The sequence below is a fragment of the Telmatherina bonti genome, assembly GCF_933228915.1.
Source record: "Telmatherina bonti genome assembly, chromosome: 14".
Classification (NCBI taxonomy): domain Eukaryota; kingdom Metazoa; phylum Chordata; class Actinopteri; order Atheriniformes; family Telmatherinidae; genus Telmatherina; species Telmatherina bonti.
Window position 1 is genome coordinate 29,159,103 of NC_136612.1, and position 26,361 is coordinate 29,185,463.

The following is a 26,361-nucleotide window of genomic DNA, read 5'->3' on the forward strand; positions in this document are numbered from 1 at the left end:
GGCAGAGAGCTTTTAGAAGGTATCACCAGCATCATGAGAAACTATGGTGAAGGGAGAGGTTTGAACACTTCTTAGCTTGACTCGTGGAACTTGGAGCTTATGGCACATCGCCTTTAAAGTAATTTTAGCCTCCCTTCATGTGGATGGAGGAACAAAAGGTTGTTCTTTGTTAGGTTTCAGACATGTTTGAAAGTGTTCTCCCCAGGTGTGGAGCTGACTCGTTGTGTTTTAGTATTGCTTTAATAAGAAGAGATTCTGTTTTACTCGATGCCACTGAAAGAATATTATGAGCACCTTTAAGTTATGAGCTTTTTTTTATTATTATTATTATTATTTTTCTGTTTCACTGAAGATCTTTAGTTCGGGAAAGCATCAGAGAAATGTACCTATTTTTTTACTGAATGTTTTGTGTGAATATATTTATGTTTGCATACAGAGACTTTTTTTATTTTATTTTTTTTTTAATTTTTTTACAATTTATACTGTTCATAAAAGAAGCATTTCCATAAATAACTGCCTTTCATCTCTTGTCTCTGCCTCTGAATGCAGCACCAATGGTTGTGTCCATCTGTGAGAACTGTTGATTTAGATATCATGAATTTGCAGTTTCAACATGTGAAGGAGGGGGGAGCTGTTGGAGTGGGACACGCACTGAAAGGAGCACAGGGGATCCTTACTTCAGTTCTGTTTATGTCCATGAAAATGTGGAGGAATTGTCATTTAGTCATAATACCTCCCTTTAATACAAAAAAGGCACATAAGAGTAAAAAGAGGAAATATATGTTTATTTATACTAAAACATTTAATTTCTTTGCTTGTGAATTGCAATTTATTTTGTTGTCCAGTTCAACACCTTATTAGTCCCCATGGGGACAAATGTCTGTAGATCACGCCAGGCTGTCTGTAGAGTCTGCTGGTAGATTTATAGAGTGCAACCAGCAGGTTATTGACAATGTGATGACACTTGATAAGTGAAGAAAAAAAAAAAAAGAGTTCTTAGGATGTTCCAGATTAAAGTTGTCAAATTCACATCTTTCTTCAAGCCTTTGACAGTACTCAACACCTGGGACTGTAACCAATGTTTTCTACAAGTTCAGTATAGATGATCCGCCCCAGACTGACTGGACTTCTAGTCAGCTGACTTTGAGCTGCTCTCCTGCCAAGGATGAGTTGGGACTTTACAGGAGCTTTGATTCCTGAAACTTTTTATTTTTAATTATATAATGTATTTGGAGGATGGAAAATTATATAAACAATGTCTGTCTATCTATCTATCTATCTATATATATTAGATACAAAATATTGAGAAAAAGAATCATGCAAAACTTGCTTTAGTCATCATTAAACCTCCTATAGTCGTTCTTAAATCTTTACGTATTCCATGTTTGCTAATTCTTGCAAAGTTTTCTGAGATAATTTATGTTGTTCCATTTCTGGTGCCAAAATGGTCTCCTCCTTCATTACAACACCCGTTTTTCCTCGTTGGAAATATTGGTGAAAACAGCTTTGGACTCAGGTCATGTTGTCTTTGATTCCATTTGTGTACTTGCATTTAAAAATAAATCCTTTACATGAAGAGACTCCCCCTGTTTAGAAGCTGCTGCAAATGCAACAGAGCAGAAAAACAGCAGCTCGGGGTGAAGCGGACATATTCACGGCTGGCTCCTGTACAGTGACAGGGCCGTCCTTCTGGTTGACCATCTATTTATACCCCCCTCCCCCCTCCCCTTAATGCGGAGAGCTGTCCACAGCTGCTGTGACTACATTTGGAGCGACTGGCTGAGGGAAGGATCAGTGGGGAGGGACCGTCGGCCTGAGGAAAGGCGCACGACGCGGAGTGCGATGTAAGTACTCGTCCTGCACCTGTGTGTTCCGCGTCTTTCTGCATTTATTTACTTAAAAATAAAACAATTTACAGTCATAACCAGGCGGCAGCTCGGGGAATACTTTTTTTTGGTTTCATATCCAATCACCTGTTGCAGTCACTCACCTGTTGGTCTGTGTGGCCTGCTGAAGTTCGCACGAATGAGTCGAAGACAACTCCGAGAAACAAAACGTCTTATTTTACACACGATTTATACACATTCTTCTCCATTTGCTGCTTTAAATATTTCCCAATTATATTAATTAAAAATGTAACATTTTTATTCCAGTTGGTTTTTATTTTTCTTCTATTCACTAAAAATAAGTTGAAGTATCTAACAAGCACTGTGCCAAGCTTTTACGCACGCTACTCTCCAACTGACAGTTTGATGCATCTAATAAGTGTTGATGAGTAGATATTTTTTTGATAAATCAATATCTTTAAACAGTAAATATAGTGTAAAAGTAGACTTGGTAATGTAGGCCTACACCACCCTACAGGAAGCTGATGACTGGATTAGGATGGATCCATAGAAAGGCTGAGAGAAAGCTCTTCTTCCTGTCCGTCTCCAACGTCATGTAGACTTTGGTGCAAAGCTCAACAGTTAATTTTACCCCTCTACAATGCAATGCAAGGTGGCTTGAGCCCATTCAAATTAAAGATTTATTATGAAAACCCCTTCTTTGTGGTATGCAAAGGAATTCTAGTGTTTGTCTTTGAATTACAGAGATGTGCGGGGGCTTTAGTGCAGGTAGCTCAGCTGGGTATATGTAATTGGTTGGAGGCTTATTCTTGTTCAACCTTTTAATCTGGTTTACTCTGCTACTGGTGGACTCTGAAGTCACGTTCTTTTTTTAAAATCCCCATATTTTCTGCACCATACTTTGAAATAACATAATTTTAGTTGGACTTTAAAAATATCCACTGTTATGGTGTGGTTTCTGGCTGGTTTAGGAGGCCAGAGAGGAAAAATGTAATTTTTATTGCCTTGATTCAGTGATTTATCTCTATATGTAATTATCATTGCACTGTAAAAACTTACAATCCTTGATGAGAGCCAGAGGTGGTCCTCTCCACACATCTCTAGCTGTATTTCAAGCTTGTGTCAACTATTGCTGCCGGATTAGAAGCCCATGATCCCAGTTGAGCCTCAATGGCATTCTCCCCCTTCATTTGAAAATCCTGCAGGTTGTCACATGACTTTCATTCTTTGCAAAAGCATAAGCAGGCTTGGCTCTTTCTCCTGTTTTGCCATTAAAAACATGTATGAGCGAGTGAGACTGGATGTTTTGCTCTCCATGTGTTTGTACACAGAGGTTGAGCTCTTGTGTTTTTGTTGAAAGCACATGTACACGTGTTGCTGAGTGACAACAGGAATCCTTGCGCTGGCTCTCTGCCTCATGCAGGGATCACAGCATCCACAGCTTAGCTAATTGAATTCTCTTGGGCATGAATTATCTGGATAATCTGTTTCTTACAGATCAAAGTCCGATCTCTTTGTTCAGGTGTATTCCTGTGTTGTCTGCTAATTCTGAACATTTTCTGTGTGTAAAACAGTGAAGAAAGCAGCCAAACTGTGCAAGTAAACAGAAGTTACATCTTTCACTTTGTGAATTCTGCTGCAAACACTTCCATTGAGCCTGGCAGCAGATCCATCTGTTGCGCTAAGTCTGTGGCTCGCGCCTCTTTGTTCTGGCTCCATTGTGCTTCCTGCAGCAGGAATGCTGACAAGTACAGTTCAGAAAACACACACACATTTACAAACACACATTTATGTTTCTATATATTTGTGAGCCACAAGATCAGTCATTTGCATAAATAATGGGGCTGTTGATAGATAGATTGTGCCATTTTAGTACTATTATTAAGTGGTTTACAGCTTTAGGTTACCTCTGTTGTTGGTAACCATGTACCAAGCTGGGACTTCTCTTGCTTGGATGCATATCCATGTTGCCTAGGAACATGGCATCTCAAACAGACCATCACATATTTGTTTAGAAAGATTTAAAACCAGAGATAAATTTGCCCTTTTTAATTGACAAACCCTTTGTTTTCTGTGCTGATATTCCAACAATGAAAAGGGTGATGTAGGGTGTTGGATAACATTTGAAGTAAAAAAGAAAGCTGCAGTTTTGTGGAAATTACTAGCAGACTAGTTGCCACTGAGGTCTGGACCCAGAGTGGAGCTGAGCTGTGGTGTTGAGTTTCAATGCATGGCACTGCAGGATGGTGCAGGTCATCTTACATGGACCTGAGAACCAGGACAAGGGGTGGGCTTAGATAAAAGGATGTACTTTAGTTGAAGGAAAAAGAAGAAAAAAAAAAAAAAAGAAAAAAAAAAGGCACTGCTTTGAAATAAGAGTGATTAAGATGGGTTATCTTGACTTTATATGACCAGATATCTTTTGTGCTTTTGCTGTAAACTTCTTCAAAAACATTATTATAGTACAGTGGATCAATTTCATTGCATTTAATAACTGACAGTTTTTTTTCTCAATTGTTTGCTGGGATTGTAGTGAAAGAAAACTTTCAATATGTTGTGATTTTTCTCTTATTTCTGTCATTAAGTCCATAAGTCCTGCACTACTTGTTTTTGTAATATGCATTGTAAGCAGATCAGTTTGCTTATTTGCTGGAAAGCTGCTTTGACTTTTGTTAGACATGCGTTTATGAAATAACCATATTTGTCACTGAAGTTTATGAACAAAATGTTAAGCACTAAGCATGCAGAAAGCTGAAAATTTCTTGGGAACTTTGCACTTTTCCCTCCAAATTGTTGGAAATTTGTCTTCCATTTGGCAATGTAGCTTTTCAAAGCTAACACTAGCACCTTTTGTGCAAAAAGCCTCCAGTTAATAGAATTTCTTAAATACATAAACTTAAATGCTACATCGGTGCAAACGCATCTTGTGGTGTCCCGGTGGGAAATGAGTCTGAAAGCAACACCACTTCTATCAGATGGATGTGTTTTAAACAAAGTCTGAGTGAATTTTAAGTCAGATACATTTTAGCTGTTGCCATCACCATGGTAACCCCAACTACCATTCAGATTTCGCAGCTGATGAACGTAAAGAATCAGCAGCTTCTCTTATACCTGTCTCTATACACACCTGCAGACATGCAGCTTAAACTTTTTTGGCAGCTAACCGAGAGCATTGGAGGTGTCCTCAGAAAATGCTTGCATAATTTTATTGACTTTAATCTTCCTCTTTTTTTTTTTTTTTTTTTTTTAATCTTAGAGGAGAAACATCTCAGCTACTGATGAGCAGGACTGGTTTCTGACCCCCTGACTGATGACATCTCCGAGTGCAGTCTTTAGGTCTGATGGAATCTGAATTCTGCTCCAACATCGTCTGGCGCTTGTTTTATGTCACCGCCAACAAGTGGAGGACGAACACCCCGTCAGCACTTCCCCCTTACGCGCTTTGCAACAATCTGAGAAGCAGATAATTATCTGAGTCCTTCGGAGGATCATGGATGCCATTGACAACCCTGCTATGGAGCCCAGAGCGGAGCGCATTGCCCGCTACAAGGCCGAGAGGAGACGAGAGTTGGCTGAATGCTTTGGCAGCATTGATGAGCTTCCCTCTAAGTGGGTGAGGAGGGATGGAAAAGAGGTGCAAGAACAAGGTGGTCTTCTCCAAGGAGGACTGAAAAACTCTGACGGACTCAGTGAGAGAATAAACGGCAGGACGCAAGAGGTTACAAATGGAGTGGAAGCTGATGCTGCTGCTGCCTCCAGCTACCTGAGAAGGTGAGTCATGTCTGGGGGAGGGATGATGACCCACCGCTAGTCATGGCTGCAATGTTTAATTTAAGAACGACTGTCAGGAAATTTTATGGTAACAGATAAAATCACACTAAAGCCTCATCAATAACCTCTTGTCTTTTTTAAGGCTTGATATCAGATCAAAATGCAAATGTTACTGTGATACACACAAGTTTGTGGTGGAACATTGTCTCAATAATAACACACACTTGTATTTATAAAACAAACCATGAAAATTTAAAACCATGAAAATTTAAAACCAATCAACACATAGAAAGTTTACAGTTAGACATCAATTACCCCAACATGGAATTTGATCCTTTAGTTCTAAATGAAAGGCAGAAAAATAGATTTGTATGGAGCTTAGCTAAGGACATTATCTTAGAATTACAAATAATTTTTTTATTAAAATAGTTTTTGGTACAAAACAAACTAACATTTCCAGGTGAATTTAGTTTAGGTTGGTCCAGTTCAGGGTGTGACTGAGACAATCCAGCCAAACTGGACCAGAGCTGCTTTTAGTTGAATCTAAAAATTTCTATGAATTCAAAACCTAAAAGTTTCTCTCTTAGTTTATTTATTTTTCTAAAGGGGGCCCATTGTTAAGCCATTGTTGGCCAGTTACCCACAAGCTATCTCACATCTTCTGTTCAGCATATTCAGCCATCTGCAGCCGTGCCACAGGGGAGCAATCAACAAGCAAAGTGGTTTCAAAGTGGTTGCTTATTGGAACAGTGATGGGTTCATAGTCAACTTTCTGGAAATGTAATCCACAAAACAAGCTGTGACTTATTTCGAGCATAAGGTTTAACTTTCTGATGCTGAGAGCATTGTCAACAAGCTGAATGAGGACATTACAGAAAACAAGGACAGCAACAGAAAACAACTTGCCCTTCTTAATAATCCCAAGAACCTTTTTTTTTTAAAAAAAATGATGAAACAGATGTTTTGAAGACACAATATTAACATTTTGGTGGTATTTTCTAATGATCCTCTCCTAAAGGCTGTTCTGGAAATGTTTCATTTGCTGTCTAGTATTATCTTGCTGGACTAGATAAAATCACATTTACTTATCCAGTGCCTTGTTTTGCACACCTTCAACAAAAACTATACATCAGCTGACAACTCGGAGCAGACTGGGACATTCATTCTCCATATTCCCCAAACAAACACAATGCTTTAAAAGTTACAATTACACTCAAACTGTTTCTCAATCCAGGTCATCAGGACCCCTTGCCCTGCTTCAACACACCTGAATGAAATAAAAGGCTTGTTGTTTAGGAGGAGGAACATGTCTAAAACATGCAGGGTAGTGGGTCCTGAGGACCTGGATTAAGAGACACTGCTCTGAAAGGAGTGATCATAACAACTAAAATGTGAAGCTTAAAAATGATGTGCATTAAGGTGACTATAACCTGGTAGAAAGAATGTATTTTCAGTTCTAACCATGAAGTACACTTTTAAGACTTCAGTCTCAATCATATCATGCAATGTGCTAAACCCAAGCAGGAACTGCCGTGTTTTAGTGAAGGACCAGCCTGTTACTGACTGAATATAACCTGGCAGTGGAAAGACATGCCACCATCCACCATGTACCTTCCTCCTCCACAAGACCTAATCGCTTGTTAAATAATCCACATGTATAACATTTAATTTGATGTGGAAATGCTGAGTCATATTTCCCCTGCAAAGGTGATCCTTTTAGTTCCATTTCAGGGAATAAATGAGTTTTATTTAGTTATTGCAGTTTTGACTGGATGACCTGAAAGAGGTGAGTTAAAGCAGTATTTTATAGACGATGAAGATCAATGCAGTAGAAGTATTATTTACTCTGAGCCCAGTGTTTTATGTTGAGTAGATTTGCAGAGGAGCAGCTGCTTTGAGCCTAATTTGTCCAAACACCAATAAAACCACATTCCAGCTACATAACCCCCAGGACACTGGTCACCTGCTTCCAGTTTGTTCACCTTGACATCAGTCTACAGTGTCAGTATCATCTTTAAATAGATGAATGGATTGTTAGTATTTTGGCAGCATTGTAGCTTCTTATTAATAATCACGACTTGCATAACAATTCAAGAGAAGAAAATAAATGCTTGGTCATTGTTTCATGAATCAACTGTTGTAACAAATTGCTTTTAGTTTTGTTTTTATACACACTTATTAAACTGATGTATAATTTGGATCTCAAATAGTGTTTGTGCATGCTTCCATGTTGCAGTAGATCTTAAGACGTTCATATTAGTGTGAATCATCTGTTTGTCCCATCATTTTAAAGCAGCTCTTGTCATCAGTGACTTCTCAGTAGCACCAGATCCTCGACTTACTCTGCAGCTTTTCTTGCTAATTAAAGCTGAGAGGTCTAAATCGGTGGATCACAGCAGGAAGTTTTAAAGCCACTCCTTTTTTTTTTTTTTTTTTTTAAAATCATGATTTTTGTATCTGCTATTCAGCCTCGACCCTCAACGCCATCTAAGAGCCAGTTTTACTGAGAGACCGGAAGCCCTTTTATTCTTTAATACAAAGTTTTTCCACTGGAGCCACATTTGATAGAAAGCTTCAAGCTAGTTTTTTTGTTTTAGTGTTCGCCTCACCCCACCTTATCCCTGCTTCCTCACCTGCTTCCCTTCCCTCCCGCCCCCTCCAGGCAGGGTTGCCAGGGCTCAGCCGGCACATTGAGTGAGGAGGGGCACCATACTCCTCCTGGACTCAACGCCCCGCAGCTCCACACTCGGGTCTCAGTGGGCCAGCTGAGAAGTGCCCTTCTGCAGCAGACGGAGAGCGGAGCACAGCTTGACAAAGCGTAGGGTCACCTGCATGTGTGTGATCCAGACTGTGTACCTTTTTGTGAGCAATATTTGCCTTTATCTAAGCATCATCTTCTCTTTTCTCCTCTCTACTCTGTGTTTGTGGACAGTAGCTGCGCTGATACTGGGCTAGCCACGTCCTCTCTGGACCTGGCTGTGAAGCCGGGCTCCGAGGGGGGCCGGCGGCACACTCGGCGCTACTTCCCTGGTGGGCCAAGCAGTGGTCGCAAGTCCAGTGAACGCTTTAGGACGCAGCCAATCACAGCCAATGAAATGGAAGAGAGCAGCGGGTAGGGGCTGTTTTCTTTGTGTGGTGGCCAAATGGACAGGCGAGTCTAGTGTGTGAAAACTAAACAAAAACCTGTTTGCAGTTTTGTGTTTTACTGTTTTTACTTATTGGAGTTTAAAATCAACTCTTGCCCGGTGCTAAATTTCACTTAACAGCAGTATGTTTCTTATTTGGCTTTATTGCTAGTTTGCACGCTGTATTTTGCACTTACTAAAAAAAAAACCCCAAAACATTATGTTGAGGTGTTACATGTAGCGTCTTTATATAAAAACCCAACAGTGACATGGTTTGCATGAGTTCCTTATATTAAGCTCCATAACTGTGCTTATCAAGAATGCAAATGTGACTTGGTATCTGTGTTGTCTGAGCTGCAGACTGAAACACAAGGCCTTGTATTGTAAATTTGAAGCAGTATGTGAGAGAAAAAAAGAGCACATAGGAGATGAAGATTAAAGTATACATGTCAGCACACTGTTAATATTTCACCTTGATGACTTAATCTTGTCTGTTTTTTCTTTTAAAAAAAACTTCCTTTTAGGCTCTTGGATGCAGAGGAAGAGGAGAATAAGAAAGGTAAAACCATCAGCTTCTTATATTTTACATATTTGTAGGCTGCTATGTTCAGACACAATATAAAAAAGTAACATTAAGTCCACATATATACATATTAAAAAAAAAAAATTGATCCTCAGTCATAACAAACATTGTGTTACAATACCACAATTTCCTGCAAAATTTTATGTGGTAGTTCAGGAGATCAGCTTTTATTTTCTGGCTCAGAATTAGTGATGACAGACTTGTCCCTGTCAAACTTGTCGTCCCCCCCAGAACCCCCCACCACACCATAAAAAGATTACAAGTTTATACAAAGACTGACTGGGATTTTACACCACTGCTAAACAAACAGCAGAAACGAGTAGCTTTTAAAGCAGTTTAGGCACTTAAGCCAATATGTTGTTACCATAGGTGTGCATATAGTATATATATGTGTGTGTGTGTGTGTATATATATATATATATATATATATATATATATATATATATATATGGAAAAACATATTTTTAAGTAAAAATACTTGCAAGAATCTTTATTTAGCCTTATTTGTATACATCAATAGAAAAAAAAATTAAAGTTTCTGCTGAAAATGCTTCCTAAGTTTCACATGAAACATGCATGTCAGAACTAAGTTGTAATGAGAATTGTTGTGAAATAGTGGATGGTTTTCTTTCTCATGGATGTAAACACTGCAGATGTGAAATCTCACAAAAGACTGAAAGTAGGTACTTTTTGTTTTTTAAAAATATATCTAAGGAGACACTGCTGATACTGATAAATATATTCATTTAATCCAATCATAAATCGATAAGTAAACAAATTAGAAACTACTTTCTTCTCAGTCTTTGCTGCTTTCTGAATGTGCAATGAGTAATCAATCAAGTTCCCAAAGTGTTTTCATGCCTCTTTTTTTCTTCACATTAGCAACTTGTTTGCCATCTTTTCTCTCACAGCGGATGTGAAGACGGATGACAGAGCCAAAATGAGCGTGGCAGCCAAGATGTCTTTGTTTAAAGTAAGTCAGTAAGTCTCTGCTGTGACACAAGATCCTCATCTCTGTTGCTGATTTGCTTATTTTTCCTCAGGATGTCTGTAATAATGTGTCCAACAGTGCAGAAGAAATACAAACACAGCTAATAAATACCCATGAAATGGGTCGCTGATATGTTGATGAAATATATTTAACGGCTGAGGAGGAGGCCGTCAGTCGACTCAGCTGCTCACCTTACAGTCTGAGGCGCACGGTGAGCCGTTGCTGATTACGCAGAACTCAACCTGATCATGTGGAATGAATATGAATGATCAGATGAGCGTTCTCACTAGATTCACTATCCGCCTCAATGCTTCTGTTTTTGTTAGAAGAAACGCAAAATCTGTAGATTTACAAATGTACAGCTGAAGCAGTCGTGATGTTTTTTTTTTTATTTTTTTTTTTTTATTTTGTCTGACTCTTCAAGTGATGAACAGTTTCATTCGAGAGGCCTCAGGTGAAAATGTGGCAGATACCGGAGTGCCATTAACAACCAGCGGCGGTGTTATAATTAGCCTGCTGACCTGCGGAGGCAGGCGGGGAGGTAACTGAAGCCAGCAGGTCTCTGGTTACACTGTGACCTGTTGAGCTGGCATGTAGCAAGAAGCCAAGATGTTCCACCTTACAGCTCGCTGCTTTATTTGCCAGCCAGCCGACCCACTTCCTCTCCCTCCTCCCATCTGTCCTCAAAAGGGAGTTTCACTGCCTTTTTCCGCAGTGCCCCCCTAATTACTTATTTAGCAGGTGGAGGCTGTTGACCGACGCCTGCTGCACGGTTTGTGTTCAGGAAGAGACGATGTGTCGGTTTTAATGCCTTCCCCGGTTCCTTTGCAGGAACTGGAGAAGTCAGCTGCCCCCGAGGCTTCGGTCCTCCTGAAACCTCGTTCAGCCAGCGTCTGCCATGAACGCAGGATACGCCGTGGCAACGACCACCGCTTTCTTACTCAGCCAATCACCTGTGAAGAAATGGTGGCGATCAGGTGGGGAGTGTTCTCTGGAAAGGCCGTGCACACTTCACACTTTTAACAGAACGGAGATATGACTTTGACAGGGATTAGTTTGAGAACAGTTTTACCTCCCTCAAAGAAATGATTTGTTCACATAAACTGGAACCACTTTTATTTTTGACTATCAGTCTGTCAAATCACTGTAACATTAAGATTTACAAGCACGTGCAGCTCTAGTAAGGTCATTTCAACCAAGTGGAGGTCTGGACTTTGACTTGACCAGTAAAATGTCTTTATTCTTTTTGTTTTGAGCTGTTCTGTAGATTTGAGTGCAGTGTTCCTTGGTCCTGGTCCTCATATACCACTGCCCTGCATGTTTTAGAGGTAATCCTACCTTAACACACCTGAATTAAATGTGTCTTGTTAATGGGCTTGTAGATAACTTGGTGAGGATGTTCGTTCATGTGAATCAGGTGTGTTGGAGTAGGAAGACATCTAAGACCATCTAAGACCTGCAGGGCAGTGTTACTCAAAAACCAGGATTGGGAAACAGTTTTTTTTTTCTTTTCTCTCTAATCATATTGTTGTTCCACAAGTTTTGGCAAAGCTTCAGAGACTTGGCTACACCTTTGACTCTAAGAATAGTTTGGTATACGGAGGAGGTCATGGTTAGCTCGATGGCTGCAGGGTGTCTAGGTCCTGTAGCTGGAAGATGAGCCCAAATCAACACCACCGTGCTGGACTGTTGGTATTGGGTGTTTGTACTGAATTGTTGCTGGTTTTCTTGCTGCTGTGCATGATGAACACTCACCTCTTAAGAGGAAGACAGGTCTGCACAGCTACTCCATGCCACTGTGGTTATTTGACTATTTTCTGATTGCATTTAATTAATGACCTCTGCAACACAAAATAAGTGTTCGGGCTGATTTTAGTTTTCTGTTGATTTGCTGTAGCCATGCATCTTGGATGTATTCATGCAACTATTTTCTCCTCATAAAACACCTCAAAACAAGCCTTATTTGTCCAGGAATTTTGTAATTGTTCTGTCATGGGCATGTTAAATGCAGAAGCATTTAACATGCTGAGGCCTGTAGAGTCTGCAGTGTGTGTGTGTGTGTGTTTTAAGTACTCAGACTAAATTAAACTGTGGATTCAGTGGAAACTATTTTCAGATGCACATTTAGTGCTCTGCAGTTGTGAACATTACCAATAGCAGGGTAGTGTGTGCGTCTAATTCACTAAAAATAAACTACAATGTGGTGGTGATCATGGTAGCAAAGGAACATGGCGTCCTGAGCAGTGACTCAACAGTGTCTTTGCTTAATACCTGCTGGGCATAAATCAGTCAAACAGATATTATAAATCATCTGATTTTGGATGCACATTTGTACATGTTGAAGTTTTTGGTCTGGTTTCTTTGCAGTGCTCCCTTGCCGGTGGAGGTCCACTCTGTGCAGACTGAGTCAGCAGAAGATGGCGATGAAAGCTGCAAGATGAGCATGAGTGAGAAGCTGGCCCTCTTCAACAAACTGTCCCTGCCTGTGAAGCAGGGGCCCGGTCCCGCTGATGGGCCGCCAGAGAGACGAAGGCAGAAGGGGGCCCGATACCGCACTCAGCCAATCACTGTGGAGGAGGTCAATCTGGTGAGTGGGGGGGACTTTACCGCCAAAATAAAGAGACATGAGTGGTGGTTCTCAACTTGTATGTTTATATTCTCCATTTTTTATGAATTAAAAAAAAAAAAAAAAGTCTGATTTGTTTTGTGTGTTTGAAATGTTTGTGATCTTCTCATTTCTATTTAGCTTCAGAAAGGTCCCGTTCAGCTGCCTGCCTTCAGTTTGTCTCGTCATCTGTCCGACAGACAGCAGGCCTCGTCTGTCAACCTGAAACCAAGTGAGGTGCGTCTGTCACAGCCAAGACCTGAATCAGAGCCCAGTTCAACCCTTCAGGCACCGCCGTGTTACCAGCCTGAGCCGGGTCTGAAAGGAATCCTGAAGAAAAGCCGCTCCGCAGGATCAGAATGGAGCAGAACGGAGGGCGGACAGACAGATTTACTGCTAAGCCCCGAGCATAATGGTGGAGAGGCAGAGATGGACAGAGAGATGGAGGGAACTGAGAGGCAGGAAATTTCTGCAGAACCACAGAGGCAGAGACGTGAAGCCTCATGTGTGGAAGGAGGTTCGAAGACTGCTGCTCCCTGGAGGCAAAGGGCTCGAAACAGGAGGGAAACTATTGCCTGTACACCGCTAAGGGCCTTTTCCGAGCAGGATGCTCCTCAGGAGGAGAGACCCTGCCAAAACTCCCCACAGGAACACAACAGCATGGATGCAAAAGGAAAAGTGCAGTGAGTGACATTACTTCAGTTAAATGGTCTGATGCGAACTGCATGTTCTGGTCTGATGGTGTTTTTCAGATGTTGCATGTATATGAATATAAGAATTTTTTCATAGTGCTTTGATGTTTTATGGTCATTATTGCGACTGATTATCAAAAAGGAAAGAGGAAGAGCAAGAACATGTGGGGATGGTGGATGAAGAGCACATAGGAGCAGGAAATGATCAGATCATCCCACCAGGCTGCACGTTGAAACAACTGGAATCCAACATCCGAAGCGAAAATGAGGTATAACTCTCAAAAACACGGTCTTCACGTAATTCTCTTCAGAATCAGCGTTTTGTTTTGATTTTGATTTTTATGTTACAAAAGCTGCTAATGATGGCAAACTTCTAAGATTAAATGTTCTTAGTAATTATTTGACCTTTTTTGATGTGTTTAATGAAGTATGGGCTAAATATTAACATTTAACCAGTGCGTTAAAAAAACTTGAGTTAATTCTGAACATCATCTGTGAGGGTTTTAAATGTGAAATGTGTGGCTTAGTTTCATGTCTAAAACTAAGCCACACAAATAAGTGGTAAATCCTCTCCCTGTTGGAGAGGATTTACCACTTATTTGTAAAGGGGATTTTTTTTAGTTTCTTCTTTAAAAACATGTTCAGAATGACTGAACTCAGTATCGACTCAGTTATACTTGAGGCTGCTGGTAGTGAGGCCATGTTTCTGTTGAGTACAACTATCCCCTCAGGTTAGCTAATATCTGATGTGTCATGCAGGGTAAGCCACGTTTTTTTTGATGCCAGAGACACAACCTGACTCCATTTTTTCCTGACTGAATTTGAAAAAAGGCAAAGAAATGTTTAATTATTGTCTGCATCTCAGCCTTAATGGATATAATTCCAGGTCGCTCACTCAGTTATAAATCAAAGACATACATCTTAGATTTTTGATGAAATTCTCCTCGTCATGTTGGAGGTTAGCGAGTTTATTCCTCCGGCCAGATTTAAACAGAGCTGGAGGAAAGGTCAGTGGTTAGATATGGCTGTTTGAAATGCCACTGAAACTAGATCCAGCAGCTCTTTGGGTTTGGTATGTGCTTAATGGCTTGATATTAGACTCAAGTTACTGGGAAATAAATTGAGACCAGTTAGTGTTTATGAGCTAGATGAGTGAGATTTTTTTTCACGATGTGATGGGGAATGTAAACACACTGAATGTTTGATGTTTAAATGATCTCTTTATGAGCTTCCTTCTCATTTTATGTTCCTGTTAAGATATTTTTTTTGTTTTTGTTTCCTTTCTTTTGTCTCCCTCACACTGTTCTCTGTGGGAAAAGTCACAAACCCCTCATCTCGACAGCGTCCACCTTCAGTGCTGGGTAAGATCGAAAGGAGCGAAATCAACCAATCCGCCTTCACACCTGTTTATAAATATAAAGACTGCTTTTGAACAGCTTTAGCCTCCCCCCTGTTTCTTCTCTCCCAGGAGCCCGTCTTTGCCTCTGTCTATTCTATCAATACGCCCCAATATATCATGTGTTTCAATCAGGTAACTGTGTGAGCTGCTGCATGGAAGGTTACTTTTGCTGCTTTTTTCCCCCATTTGAAGTGGCTTGAATGCAGTGAGAAGTTTTTGTCATCGTGCAAATTCAGGTGGATGTGACTTTTGCAGCTGATGTGTGGAGTTTTATTCAGGCTGATGAGCAAACTGTAGCCTAAAGAGTTACTAATGTCCAAACTGTGCTTCTTATTGACATGTTGCAGCTTTTTTTCCCACACTTTGCTTACACTTTCAGTGTTTTCTGGAAACAAAAACAAGAGAAATGTTTTGTCCATGTAAATTCTGTACGTTGTTGTTTTTATGTTTGATGCCTTGTTCTTTGATTTCACTTCACTTGATCGTGCACATCTCCAAAGGAGGCTGCTGTCCTGCAAGGGCGAATTTACCTTTTAAAATGAATGATTTTGTTTTTACTTTGTCCTCAGACCAATTTGTCCTTTGAGGCTCAAGAGGTCTCCTCTCCAACAAAGAGCCTGATTCAGCCCCAGTGGAGACAGAAGGTGATACAGGATTACCCTTTTTTTTATAGTGTATAGGAGGTTGTTTTGCATCCTTACCTGTATTTCTGTGGTTGTGCAGGCTAGAGGGGCTGAACATGAACTCAAAGTGGAGCAAATAGAAGCAAGGAAAATGCAGCTGGAAAGCAAAGAGCAGGAGGCTGAACTAAGTGGCAGGACGGGTGGGAATTCTTGCTCTGGTTTTTAATTCTAAAACTCTATTAGTTTTGTGCTTAGCTTTCTTTACTTTGCAACCTTTCAGGTCTTGGATCCCCAGAACCAGACAGCAATTATGTGTGTTATAAGAAGACAGACTCTTCTGAGGCTCCAATGTGCACATATGAAAGTAAGAGCGGCTTCAGCCCACATAATATAATCTGTGCCAGTTTCTGCCTCATCTTTGCAGAGGTGTTTAAAAGTCAAATGAAAATGGTGAACAACCCGGCGGAGTGGTGTAAAGGCTTGTTGGTGTGTGTCTCCACTGCAGCTTCACAGACTGCCTCCCCCACAGAGGTTGCCCAACAGATTAAGGAGGAGACTCTTGTTCACGAGTCCAACATGTCAGATGGAGATTTTTGCAGTGATCAGTCACCTCCTCCTGCTTGCGTCCTCTCACCCTGCGGAGCCGTCACGGCTTCAGAAAGCGAGCAGGACCTGGACATCCTCTGTCAGAACAACACTCCCATGTGAGTACAGGTGATTAGACATTGATGCAGGTGGGAGAGAGCATCAGATGTTGGGTCTCGTCTTCGTTCTGTTTCACAGTTTTTCTGTGAGGTGATTGCAGGATGCTGAACGGTAAAATGTTTCTATGTTTTTGTTTAATCTGACAGACTCATACATGTGCAACAAAACAAGATAAAATGAGGAAAACTGAAGTTTTTAAGTTAAAAAAAAAAAAAAAGGGGGTAAATCAAGGCCCTACATCTATGGGGAAAAACATTTTAAATTTTTTTTTTTTTTTTTTTTAATAAAATCAAACATCTAGATCCTGTAAAGTTTTTTGATTTACTTACAATTACAAAACTTAGTTCTTAATGTAAGAAAACAAACATATTTGTTTCAAGACTGGTCTGTTTTTAAAAGAAATAAAAAAAAAAAAAACCAACTTTAGTTTTCTAAAATAAGGAAAGAAAATAGTCAATGATACGGTAAATAAATTATAAATATTAACATCTGTTAAACGTATGCTGCATACAGATGTTCAGATGATTATGTAACATCACTAATAACTGTGTTAAATCATGCAGCACATTTAAAGTATTTTAAATCTTTTTACATGGAAAAAAAAAGCTGAGCATCATAAATCTTGTGTTTTGAAGAAGAAGTAAACATGGATGATTAGTATATTTTTTTTTGCAAAATTATTTAAAAGCACTATTATACAATGACTTTTTTTATTTGGTGGATTGAGTTATGTTTACCAGTGATCGAGGTCCTTGCATCCTTTGAAGTACCAGTTCAACACCATAAATGGACTGAACTCAAGAAATGCGCCAACAAAATAGTTTGAGTAGCAAAGAATAAAGGTGTTTTAGAAATAATTTTAAAGCATTACAGGTAAGTTTAATGCAGAAAAAATGGTTATACTTTGATAAACTCTCACTGATCAAAATTTATTGTCAACCAGAAATAAATCATTTTTAGGAGTGGGAAGAGTCCAAGCAGATTTTTTTTTTAATCTTTCCCTTCAAACTGAAACTAATTTCAAACTTTTCCTTTAAAAAAAAAAAAAAAAAAAAAAAAAAAAATCAAAATAAAATAAATAATAAAATTAATAATAAAATAATAAAAAATATCCAAGAGTTCTGGAAACGGAGAGAAATGGCATCACTGAATCCACTTTAGCCACCATTAAGTACAATACAACCCACTTGCAACCATAAATAAAACATATCATTTAAAAGCACAGATATGATCAGACTGTCTGGGAGGTCTTCAGACGTTTTGTGACATTACTCGACGTTGTTGCTTGTAGTTTTCTGGTGTGTGCGCGCGCGCGCGCGCGTGTGTGTGTGTGTGCGCGCGCGCGCGCGCGCGCGCGCGTGTGTGTGTGCGCGCGCGCGCGCTTGCTTCCTTAGCTAGATAACCAATACACGTCTATGGCTGTGCATTAGCAGAGCTCAGAAGGGAAACCTTCCTTGTTTTACTTCAACAATCTGGCAGCCTTTCTTACTTTTTACTTTAACATTTCTAAACAAAATCATGAGTTTCTCAACTTTCCTGCTCTTTTTAAACCAACCGATGATTTATGCGAATATGGTTGATCAACTGGTCAAAACATTTTAGTAGTGCTGTAACAGTAAGCCGTTAACTGCTGTGTATCAGTTCCCACAGTTCCCAGTGTCATGCTTGGGAATGTGCTTAAAGCAGCTTGGGGTGCTTTTTAAGGTTCACACACTTCCTGTGCGTTACCTTGAATATTTTGCTATTTGAGACTCTCACAGCACAGTGAATTAAATTCCACTTTTAAATATTTATTTACAATTGAATAAAAAAAAAACAACAACTTGTGTATGGTTTATACAAGACTATAATCTTTTGAAATGTGTTTTAACCAGCAAGTAGTAACCTTAGATTGTGTGTGTGTGTGTTTGTGTGCAGACTGACCTCTGCAGTTGCAGAACACAGGCGAGCAGTGCGTCCGTCCCGGCGGACTCAGGGCTCCAGAAACCCTCTGAGGGCTCTGGCAGCCAGAGAGGACGTCAGACAGGATTACATGGGTGAAAGAGTCAACGCAGCTGCTGAGGAGGGCAGCCAGGCAGAAAAAAGTGTGTTTTTCTTTTAACTTTTGCTTTCCTCCCTCCTTGTCTTCCTCAGCTACCTCACTTTCTGTATTCCTGTTTTCGGACAGAGTGTAAAAACTCCTCTGCAGCAGGTTCGCATCCTGCCACATCGGAGGACTCCGTCTCTTCTTCAGATGCTGAAACCACCAAGTCTTACCCTCCGTTCACAAGCCTGATGCTTATTCACATCAAAGGTCAGGAAAGATCTGGTTCCTTTATGCATGAGTGTGTTCATGGAATTATTTGACCTAATGCCTGTAATGATGACAGGTAGGCGGCATGTTCAGGTCCGGCTGGTCAAGCCTTCAGTTCAGTCGCTGAACAGTGGAGACTGCTTCCTGGTGGTCACCCCGGAGCATTGCATCCTCTGGAGTGGAGAGTTTGCCAATGAACAGGAAAGAGCCAAGGTACCAGTGAAGATGATGGCACACTGAGATGCTCTGATCCTCCTCTAATTTCTTTATATTTTACTTGCAAAGGCCAGATTCCTATGTGATCTTTATTAAAATTAGAAGTGGAAAATGTATTTTCAGTCCTGTCTATTTTTAGAGGAATGTTATATAATTTACCATAACCTACTGAACATTTCTTCCATTACAAAAACATTTTGCATGTAAGAGCTGGTACAGCACATAGTTTCTGTGCTGCCTTCATGATAGGAACACAAACTCTGGTTTTTCAGGCCTCTGAGCTGGCATCGTTCATCCAGAGGACGAGGGATCTCGGCTGTCAGGCTTCTCAGGTCGTCCATCTGGAGGAGGGGCTGAACTCTGACAGCAGTGCAGCTGCAGACTTCTGGACTCTTCTGGGAGGAAGAACACAGTACAGAGGTCAGATGTCACAATGTGTGTAGTCGTGCTGATGAGGTTGAGGAATAAAACGACGATGTGTGGACACACCTTGTTTGTTTGCTTTTCCCTTCAGGAGCAGGTACACCAGAGGAGGATGAGCTCTATGAGCAGGGAGTGGTGGAGTCCAACTGTGTGTACAGGCTGGTGGACAACAGACTGGTGCCTCATGAAGAGGCGTGGGCCTCCACCCCCTGCACCTCCCTGCTTAGCTCCACTGAGGTCTGGTCTCAGTTCCTGTTTCCTGATCATTTCTGTTGAACTCTGTGCTGCTTCTGTCATTTGCAATGATGTAAAATTTGTCTCACATTTTTGTTTTCAGGCCCTGGTGTTTGATTTTGGGAGTGAGGTGTACCTATGGCACGGTCAGGATGTTTCCCTCAGGAGGAGGAATGTTGCTCTCCAACTTACTCACCAAGTGTGGGCCGGAGCGTATGACTACAGCAACTGTCGAATCAACCCACTGGATCCCACTCAGTGTAACCCCAGCATTCAGCTGTATGTCCACACTGTAGTCATCAAAATATGTAGAATATTAGTCTCTACTTCACAGTGAAAAGTATCACCAGTCACTAAATCCCACCTAATCCCAGTCAGCTGCTGCCTCTCATCACCACATACCGCTGTGTGGTGGCTGGATGCAACATGCATCGGCACTAAAATCCACTGAAGGTCTCCGGAGATTGATCAACCATCCCATTGTTCTAACCTGACCCCAGCTGACAGCGAGGGTTTCACATGCTGTAAATCATGGTGTGCTGCGACACACTGCAGCTAGCAAGACAGGTGTCAGCTGAAGCTCAGCAGGAAGAGCAGTCGTCTTCCAACTGGAAAGTTAGATTGATCCCAGGCTTCCCCTGACTATGTGCCGAGGTGTCCCTGGACAAGACACCAAAACCCCAAGTAGCGCCCCGATGTGCCTATGGGGATATGAGTGTGTATGTAAGTTGCTTTGGATGAAAGCTTCCGCTAAATGACTGTAGAATAAATGACAGTAGATGTTTAGATGTATAAACGTCTCTTTTGTCAACAGAAATGGAAAGCGTAGTTGTAAATCACAAACGAGAGTGTGGGCAATCCAGTGTTTCAGAGATGGGATTCTCACTTGTTTATTTTCAAAATGGTTGTCATCTTTATCTGAGAGTTTATTAGTTGTTTCAAAGCTGCACATAACTCTCATTCGTTCAAGAGAGAATCTGTAAAAAATTTGGATCTGGCTCTGATTTTATGTATAAAAATATGCCATTACTTCAAAAGCGACTGTTAGGATTTAAAATATCACAATATAATCTTTTTTATGAGAACTGAAAAGCTTTATTTAAACTTGTAGTAGGTTTTTATGAAAGCTCAGCTTAGCTTTACCGTTTAAAGTAACACCACTGACGTTTGGCAGACTTTTGCCCTTTGGAGCTCTCTAACAAAGGTTAATTCAGCTTCCATCTTGCTTCCTGTGTCTTCTCTGTGCTCTTTTCAGTCAGTCTTATGTCAACTCTTATCTTAACTTTTGCTTTGCCACTTTCCTTTCTTCACTGTTTCTGATCATATCCCATTCGGGTTCTTTACTAAATCAGTCATTGTGTTAATATCCAGCTGCTGAAATATTATGCAGCCTTGGAAAGCCAAACACAGATATCACATATTGGCTGCAGGGCAATGACAGCTTCAGGATTGTACCCTTGAAAGTCAGTGTGTTTTAAGGAGTCATAATGTTTTAAGGAGGAAGGTTATGTACTGTTTAAGAGCTTCATTGGAACGATTTAGTCTAAAACAAACAGAACTTTGTTTTAATATTATTATTATTATTATTATTAATAATAATAATAATAATAATAATAATATTATTGTTATTGTTATTATTGTTGTTGTTGTTGTTATTATTATTATTAACAACAATAATTATAATGTATAATAATTATAATTTATAATAATAAAAAAAAAAACTGTTTTAAAAACTGTGGAAAAGGAATAAATAGCTAGCAAGTATGCAAGCCTAAAAATTAATTTAAACCATTGGTTATTTCTACTTCAGAATACTTTTCAAAAAGTTGATCCAGGCCTTAAAAATTTAAAACAAAAACAATTGACAATTACTGACATCTAGTGGTCAAGATGGAGATTGCAACTATCCCAAAAGTCTGAATATGCTGCTACTTGGTGCATTTGTTGGCTAAATTAATCATGAAAGGAATCAAGCAACAAAGGTGTAACTCTAAATTTAGATTATCATTTATAATCTATGTGGTGAGGCCACATAGATTATAAATGATTACCTATACCAGATCAGTTCTACTTCTTTGTCTATTAGCACATAATTTAAGGCCCTCTTTCCCTTTTCCTACATCACAAAAGTATCATACTCCATACATAAATATTAACAAATTTATATTTGTCAATATTTATGTACCAATTCCTCAGCTTTTTTCTTCATTACCTTTTTGGATCTTACTTTTATGGCTTTTATGAAAGGATTTTTTTTAGTACTTTGAGCGTAAATATAAGAGATTCGTAAGTAATAAGAATATAATTTATTTAGTAAAGTATGAGAAAAATTGCAATTTGTTCCCATCAGTCCTTTTTAATATTGTTAAACCCAGTAACTTATCATGGTGGGAATCTGTGACATTACTGGTTGTAGAGTTTCAGATAAATGAGTCTCTCAAAAAGGAGAATGAGGAGCAGAAAAAGACATTTGAATGATTAAACAATGTAAGAATTTTAAAGTTTCTCCATTTGCGGTCATTTACTGCTAATAATACTGAAAGATTAAGAACATCAGGCTGAATTTTTTATTCTGAGAAAACTCATTAAACTATTTCTGGCTGGCTTTGACTTCTCAGGCTCTCAGGCAGCACTGTATTTATAATCAACAGGACTTTGCTGTAGAACTCAGTGCCTGAGCTCAGAAACCTCTGAAAACTGATGTCAGGAAACAGCAGGGTGCTTCTGCTTTCAGGTTAAAAATTCATCATGCGCAGAGAAAATGGAAAAAAACCTGCATAAGGTCCTCGCGTCAGATGGGAAGGTCTGACTCAGTTGGTTTTTATACTGTTGTACATGCAGTTTCATCATCGCGCTCATATTGTTTTCATGATATATCATTTTCAGGAGGGGAGAAGGTCGTCCTTGCTGGGCTTTGCTCGCTGTCGTCTCTCAGCATAGCGAGACGACTCTGTTCAGGGAGAAGTTCCAGGACTGGATGAGTGGAGGAGGAGACGCAGAGGAAGAAGCTTCACCAAGGGATGAGACTCAGGTTAATCTCACAGTTCAGTGGTTCAGAGCTGCAATGCAGCATACATATCATTCAGATAAACCAGTACCGTTTAGTTATTTCACTGAGGGAAAGTCTGGACTTGAATTCACTCTCAAATGGAAGAAACATGAGAAAATATGATTTCAGAAGAAAGATTTTATCACAAAGAGCCAAAAAGTTAACTAACATGTCTCCAAACTCAGACTATGCTGTCCCTCCTCACAGCTGATGCCTCATCAGCCACTCTGGCCTGAATCTCCACCATCAGACCTCCTGAGTCCCTGTGACGCCAAAGCTTTGGTGGCAGGCACATCAACGGAGGGAGACGGTGCAGTCCACACTGTTCTGGCTGGAGTCTATGTCCAGCGAGGACATGGTGTTGTCATGCTGGAGGGGGGTCAGCAGATGGAGCTGAAAACGGTTGCTGTGGATACCTGGCATGTCCAGGAGTTTGACGACAGTGAAATCCCAGTGGAGAGCAGCGGACAGCTTTACGAAGGCGACTCCTACGTTGTCCGCTGGACTTACAGCATCAGCACTCTTGGTAAATGAGTTTATTTTTGTCATAAACTATAAAAAATTTGTTTTAGTAATCTAATATTCATGCTTTTCCCTCTGTCTAAGATCACATTAGCTCAGATGAGCTTGAGTCAAGCCCTGGATCAAACGAGAACACGGCTTTCTTCTTGTGGCGAGGCCGGCAGTCCAGTGTCAGTGGACGGGACACAGCAGCTTTCCTCTCCATCGGCACGAACAACCAAGAAGAATCGCAGGTAAGATTTTTGTTGAATTAGACACGAGGACAACTTAGTTCTTCCAGGGATTTTAAAAAAAGGGAGACGTAGCAATTTTAACTGATTTTAGATTAATGCAGTATCAATACAATATGAAGAAGCTCTCTCAGAAAAACAAGTTATGTATAACCCTTACAGGGTTATAAAAGACATGTTTCATTCCTGCTGAACTGTTGTTTATGAAGTTTGTGTGTTTTCTGTAGGTGGTTGTACCTCAGGGAAAGGAACCTCCTTGTTTCCTTCAGCTTTTCCAGGGAGGCTTGGTCATTCACAAAGGAAAGCGAGAGGATGCGTCCACCAATGCAGGTGCAGTAAAATCCGGTTTAGGCCAAGTTTCTCTTTTTTTTTTTTTTTTTTTTTTCCTGTCTCAAGGAATTTTTTTTTTTTTTTTTTTTTTTTTTTTTTTTCTTTGCAGCAGAGTGGCGTCTGTTCTGTGTACGAGGGGAGCTCCCAGAGGAAGGTTTGCTGCTGGAGGTGGATTGCTGCTGTGCAGGCCTGAGGTCACGGGGCTCTGTTGTTCTGCTGAACAGCCAGCAGGGGGTGCTGTATCTCTGGACTGGTTGTAAAGCTCACAGCACCACTAGAGAGGTCAGCAAGAGGGCAGTGGAGCGTCTCACTGAAGCGTAAGAAACGCACATTCTGAATGCAACTATGATTGAGTCCAGTTTAAGTTTGTAGTTTTCTATTTATGTTATATGTGTGCTTGTCAGGTGTTCACCAGAACTGGGTCTCAGCAAAAGCAGCCCTGTGAAGGTACATTTAGTGGAGGAAGGCTCAGAGCCTGCAGATTTCTGGACAGCACTGGGGCAGATGGACAGGAAGGCTTATGACTGCATGCTGCAAGGTGAAACATGGCGCACACACAGTTTTATTTCTCCCTGCTGTTCAAAACCACAATAGGAGGTAAAACTTTTATTCTTTTGACAGATCCGGGAAAGTATAACTTTACACCTCGCTTGTTCCACCTGAGTGCCTCAACAGGCATATTTCAGGCCAAGGAGTTTCAGAGCCCCACTCGCCTGCCAGGGGTTGTGATGGCAATGCCCTTTGTTCAGGAAAGCCTGTACTCTGTACCACAACCAGGTACAAAAAAGAAAATGGTCTTCCTTTTGTCTATTTATTAATTTGTTTTAAACCTCCTTGTTTTTTGGAGTCTTGTTAAAAAGGAATTATGGGTATTTAGAAATAGAAATGGTAAAGCTTTGTATTTTAACTTGCCAATCCAAATTGCATATTCTTTTCTGTACACTTTTTTTTTCAATACCTGCCAAGTCATAAACATCCCTCAGAGCATCAAAATCTAACTTAGCCAAGTTTATTTTAACTTCATAACTTTCCACCGTCTGTCATCAGCCTTATTTCTGCTGGACAACCGACTGGAGGTGTACCTGTGGCAGAGAGGTCAGCCTGAGCAGACGGAGAGCTCAGCTTCAGCCTGGAGCCTCTGGCATAATGAGAGAAAGTGTGCCATGCAGACAGCATTGCAATACTGCAAAGGTTAAAGGAAATGTTTGTGAAACAAAACTTAAATAAGGATATTTCAACAATTTAGTTTTTTAAGTTATATTTTTCTTCTTTATTTTTGTCTGTTTCATAGAGGTAAACCCAAGAAGGCCCCCACAGGCCTACCTCATCTTTGAGGGGTTGGAACCTCTCACCTTCACTAATATCTTTCCCTGCTGGGGGAGGAGCCTTGGACCTCACACACAGGTGCATACACACAGTTATATAATAGTTTTTCCATTTAAAAAGCAGGTTAGCTGTTGTGTTGCTTGTGTATGTGAGGATTGAAGCACATGAGCATCATTCTGGTACACCTGAGCAACAAGGCAGTGTGAATGTAAAAGTAGAATACAACCACCACCATCCTCAAATGGAAGATGTCTGTAAATACCAACAGACCGCATAGTCTAACTTCCAGACTGAGGAATCGGACATGGAGGAGCTTGTTGGAATCCAGAGCTTTGGTAGCTCCAAAGATCTAAACCATAAGTCCTTAGACCATGAAAAAAAAAAAACTTCATTATATTTTCTGTCCTGGCACATCAAGCGTAAAAGTTTCTTCCAAGAAAAATCAGGAAAACATCCAAAGTAACCATGAGCAAGACTTGTAAGATTGTTCCTATCGAAACTACCACTGATGCTTTTCAGCGCCATTTTCAGATATTTTTTCATAACTGTACACAAGCAGCCTGTAATCACATTTTTAAGTACAGTAGAAATCTCCAGTGTCCACATCCTGATGAGTTGCAGTCTGTAACAAGTTGTGTGTGTGTGTATGTGTGTGTGTTAGGGTGATCAAGGGCAAGTGAAGCTGACCTTGGTGCAGGACGCCCTGGCCCAGCTCATGAAGACCCAGTATCCTCTGGAAGAACTGCTGCGAAGCCCTTTACCCGAAGGAGTGAATCCCCAACAACTGGAGGTCTATCTGTCTGACCAGGATTTTCAGGTAAACTGATTGGGAAGGGGACAGCAGCAGCCATGTAGTGGTACCTTTCAACCAGCAGGCTGCAGTGTTCACCAGAATGTACTTTCATAATTTAGTCAGAGTTCAATTTGTAAATTTTCTATGAATAATCTGGTTTTATTCATAATTACACCACTATAATTCTGTTTCAGACTATTTTGGAAATGAGGCGAGATGAATATGCCTCCCTCCCAAGCTGGAAGCAAATTGATCTGAAGAAAACCAAAGGGCTCTTTTCTTAAACATCCAGATCAAGTGGAGGCTGACTTCTCCAGTAGCTGAGGCATCTTCCTCTTCTGAGAAAGGAAGATGATGCTGGAATATTTATGCCATGTTGTTGCACAAAGGACTGCTCACATCGTAATATAAAAGAAAAACACTTATTTATGTCTAATGAGTATGAGTGTCTGAACTTTTTATTGGACATAATTTTCTCTGTAGAAACAAGGTTCAATGCAAATAAACAAGACATTTTCCTATGAGACATATTTTGTCTGTACAAGTCAGTGAAAGAAATAAATGCAAGTAAAGAAATGACATTAACAAATGGATGCCTACAAAG

The 26,361-nt window shown here is 40.3% G+C and overlaps 1 protein-coding gene across 6 annotated transcripts; it reads left to right on the forward strand.

The window, feature by feature from the left end:
• Window positions 1-1,774: 1,774 nt before the first annotated feature.
• LOC306765118 (supervillin-like) lies at window positions 1,775-26,361 on the forward strand. 6 transcript variants are annotated; one of them, XM_079252476.1, is made up of 33 exons: window positions 1,775-1,844; window positions 5,104-5,618; window positions 8,281-8,436; window positions 8,551-8,730; window positions 9,268-9,302; window positions 10,238-10,299; window positions 11,149-11,294; window positions 12,685-12,904; window positions 13,064-13,605; window positions 13,757-13,883; window positions 14,934-14,975; window positions 15,083-15,145; window positions 15,583-15,657; window positions 15,737-15,836; window positions 15,917-16,000; window positions 16,142-16,340; window positions 18,259-18,425; window positions 18,509-18,634; window positions 18,711-18,847; window positions 19,123-19,270; window positions 19,365-19,510; window positions 19,611-19,786; window positions 22,394-22,538; window positions 22,764-23,082; window positions 23,163-23,311; window positions 23,536-23,638; window positions 23,748-23,955; window positions 24,043-24,176; window positions 24,260-24,415; window positions 24,686-24,829; window positions 24,930-25,042; window positions 25,626-25,781; window positions 25,952-26,361. In XM_079252476.1, exons 2-33 carry the CDS (start codon window positions 5,338-5,340, stop codon window positions 26,039-26,041), a joined length of 4,929 nt encoding a protein of 1,642 aa, XP_079108602.1. In that variant the 5' UTR covers window positions 1,775-1,844; window positions 5,104-5,337; the 3' UTR covers window positions 26,042-26,361. The 6 variants fall into 6 exon arrangements, with proteins under 6 accessions (XP_079108602.1, XP_079108604.1, XP_079108603.1 ...); XM_079252478.1 differs by having other exon boundaries at window positions 23,751-23,955; XM_079252477.1 differs by having other exon boundaries at window positions 8,554-8,730.

Excerpts from the sequence above, each read along its gene's own strand:
- LOC306765118 (XM_079252476.1), top strand. The coding sequence starts at position 5,338 with ATGGATGCCATTGACAACCCTGCTATGGAGCCCAGAGCGGAGCGCATT. Across the intron at positions 11,295-12,684 it reads GAAGAAATGGTGGCGATCAG|TGCTCCCTTGCCGGTGGAGG; the intron begins GTGGGGAGTGTT and ends GTTTCTTTGCAG. Across the intron at positions 18,635-18,710 it reads GATGCTTATTCACATCAAAG|GTAGGCGGCATGTTCAGGTC; the intron begins GTCAGGAAAGAT and ends TAATGATGACAG.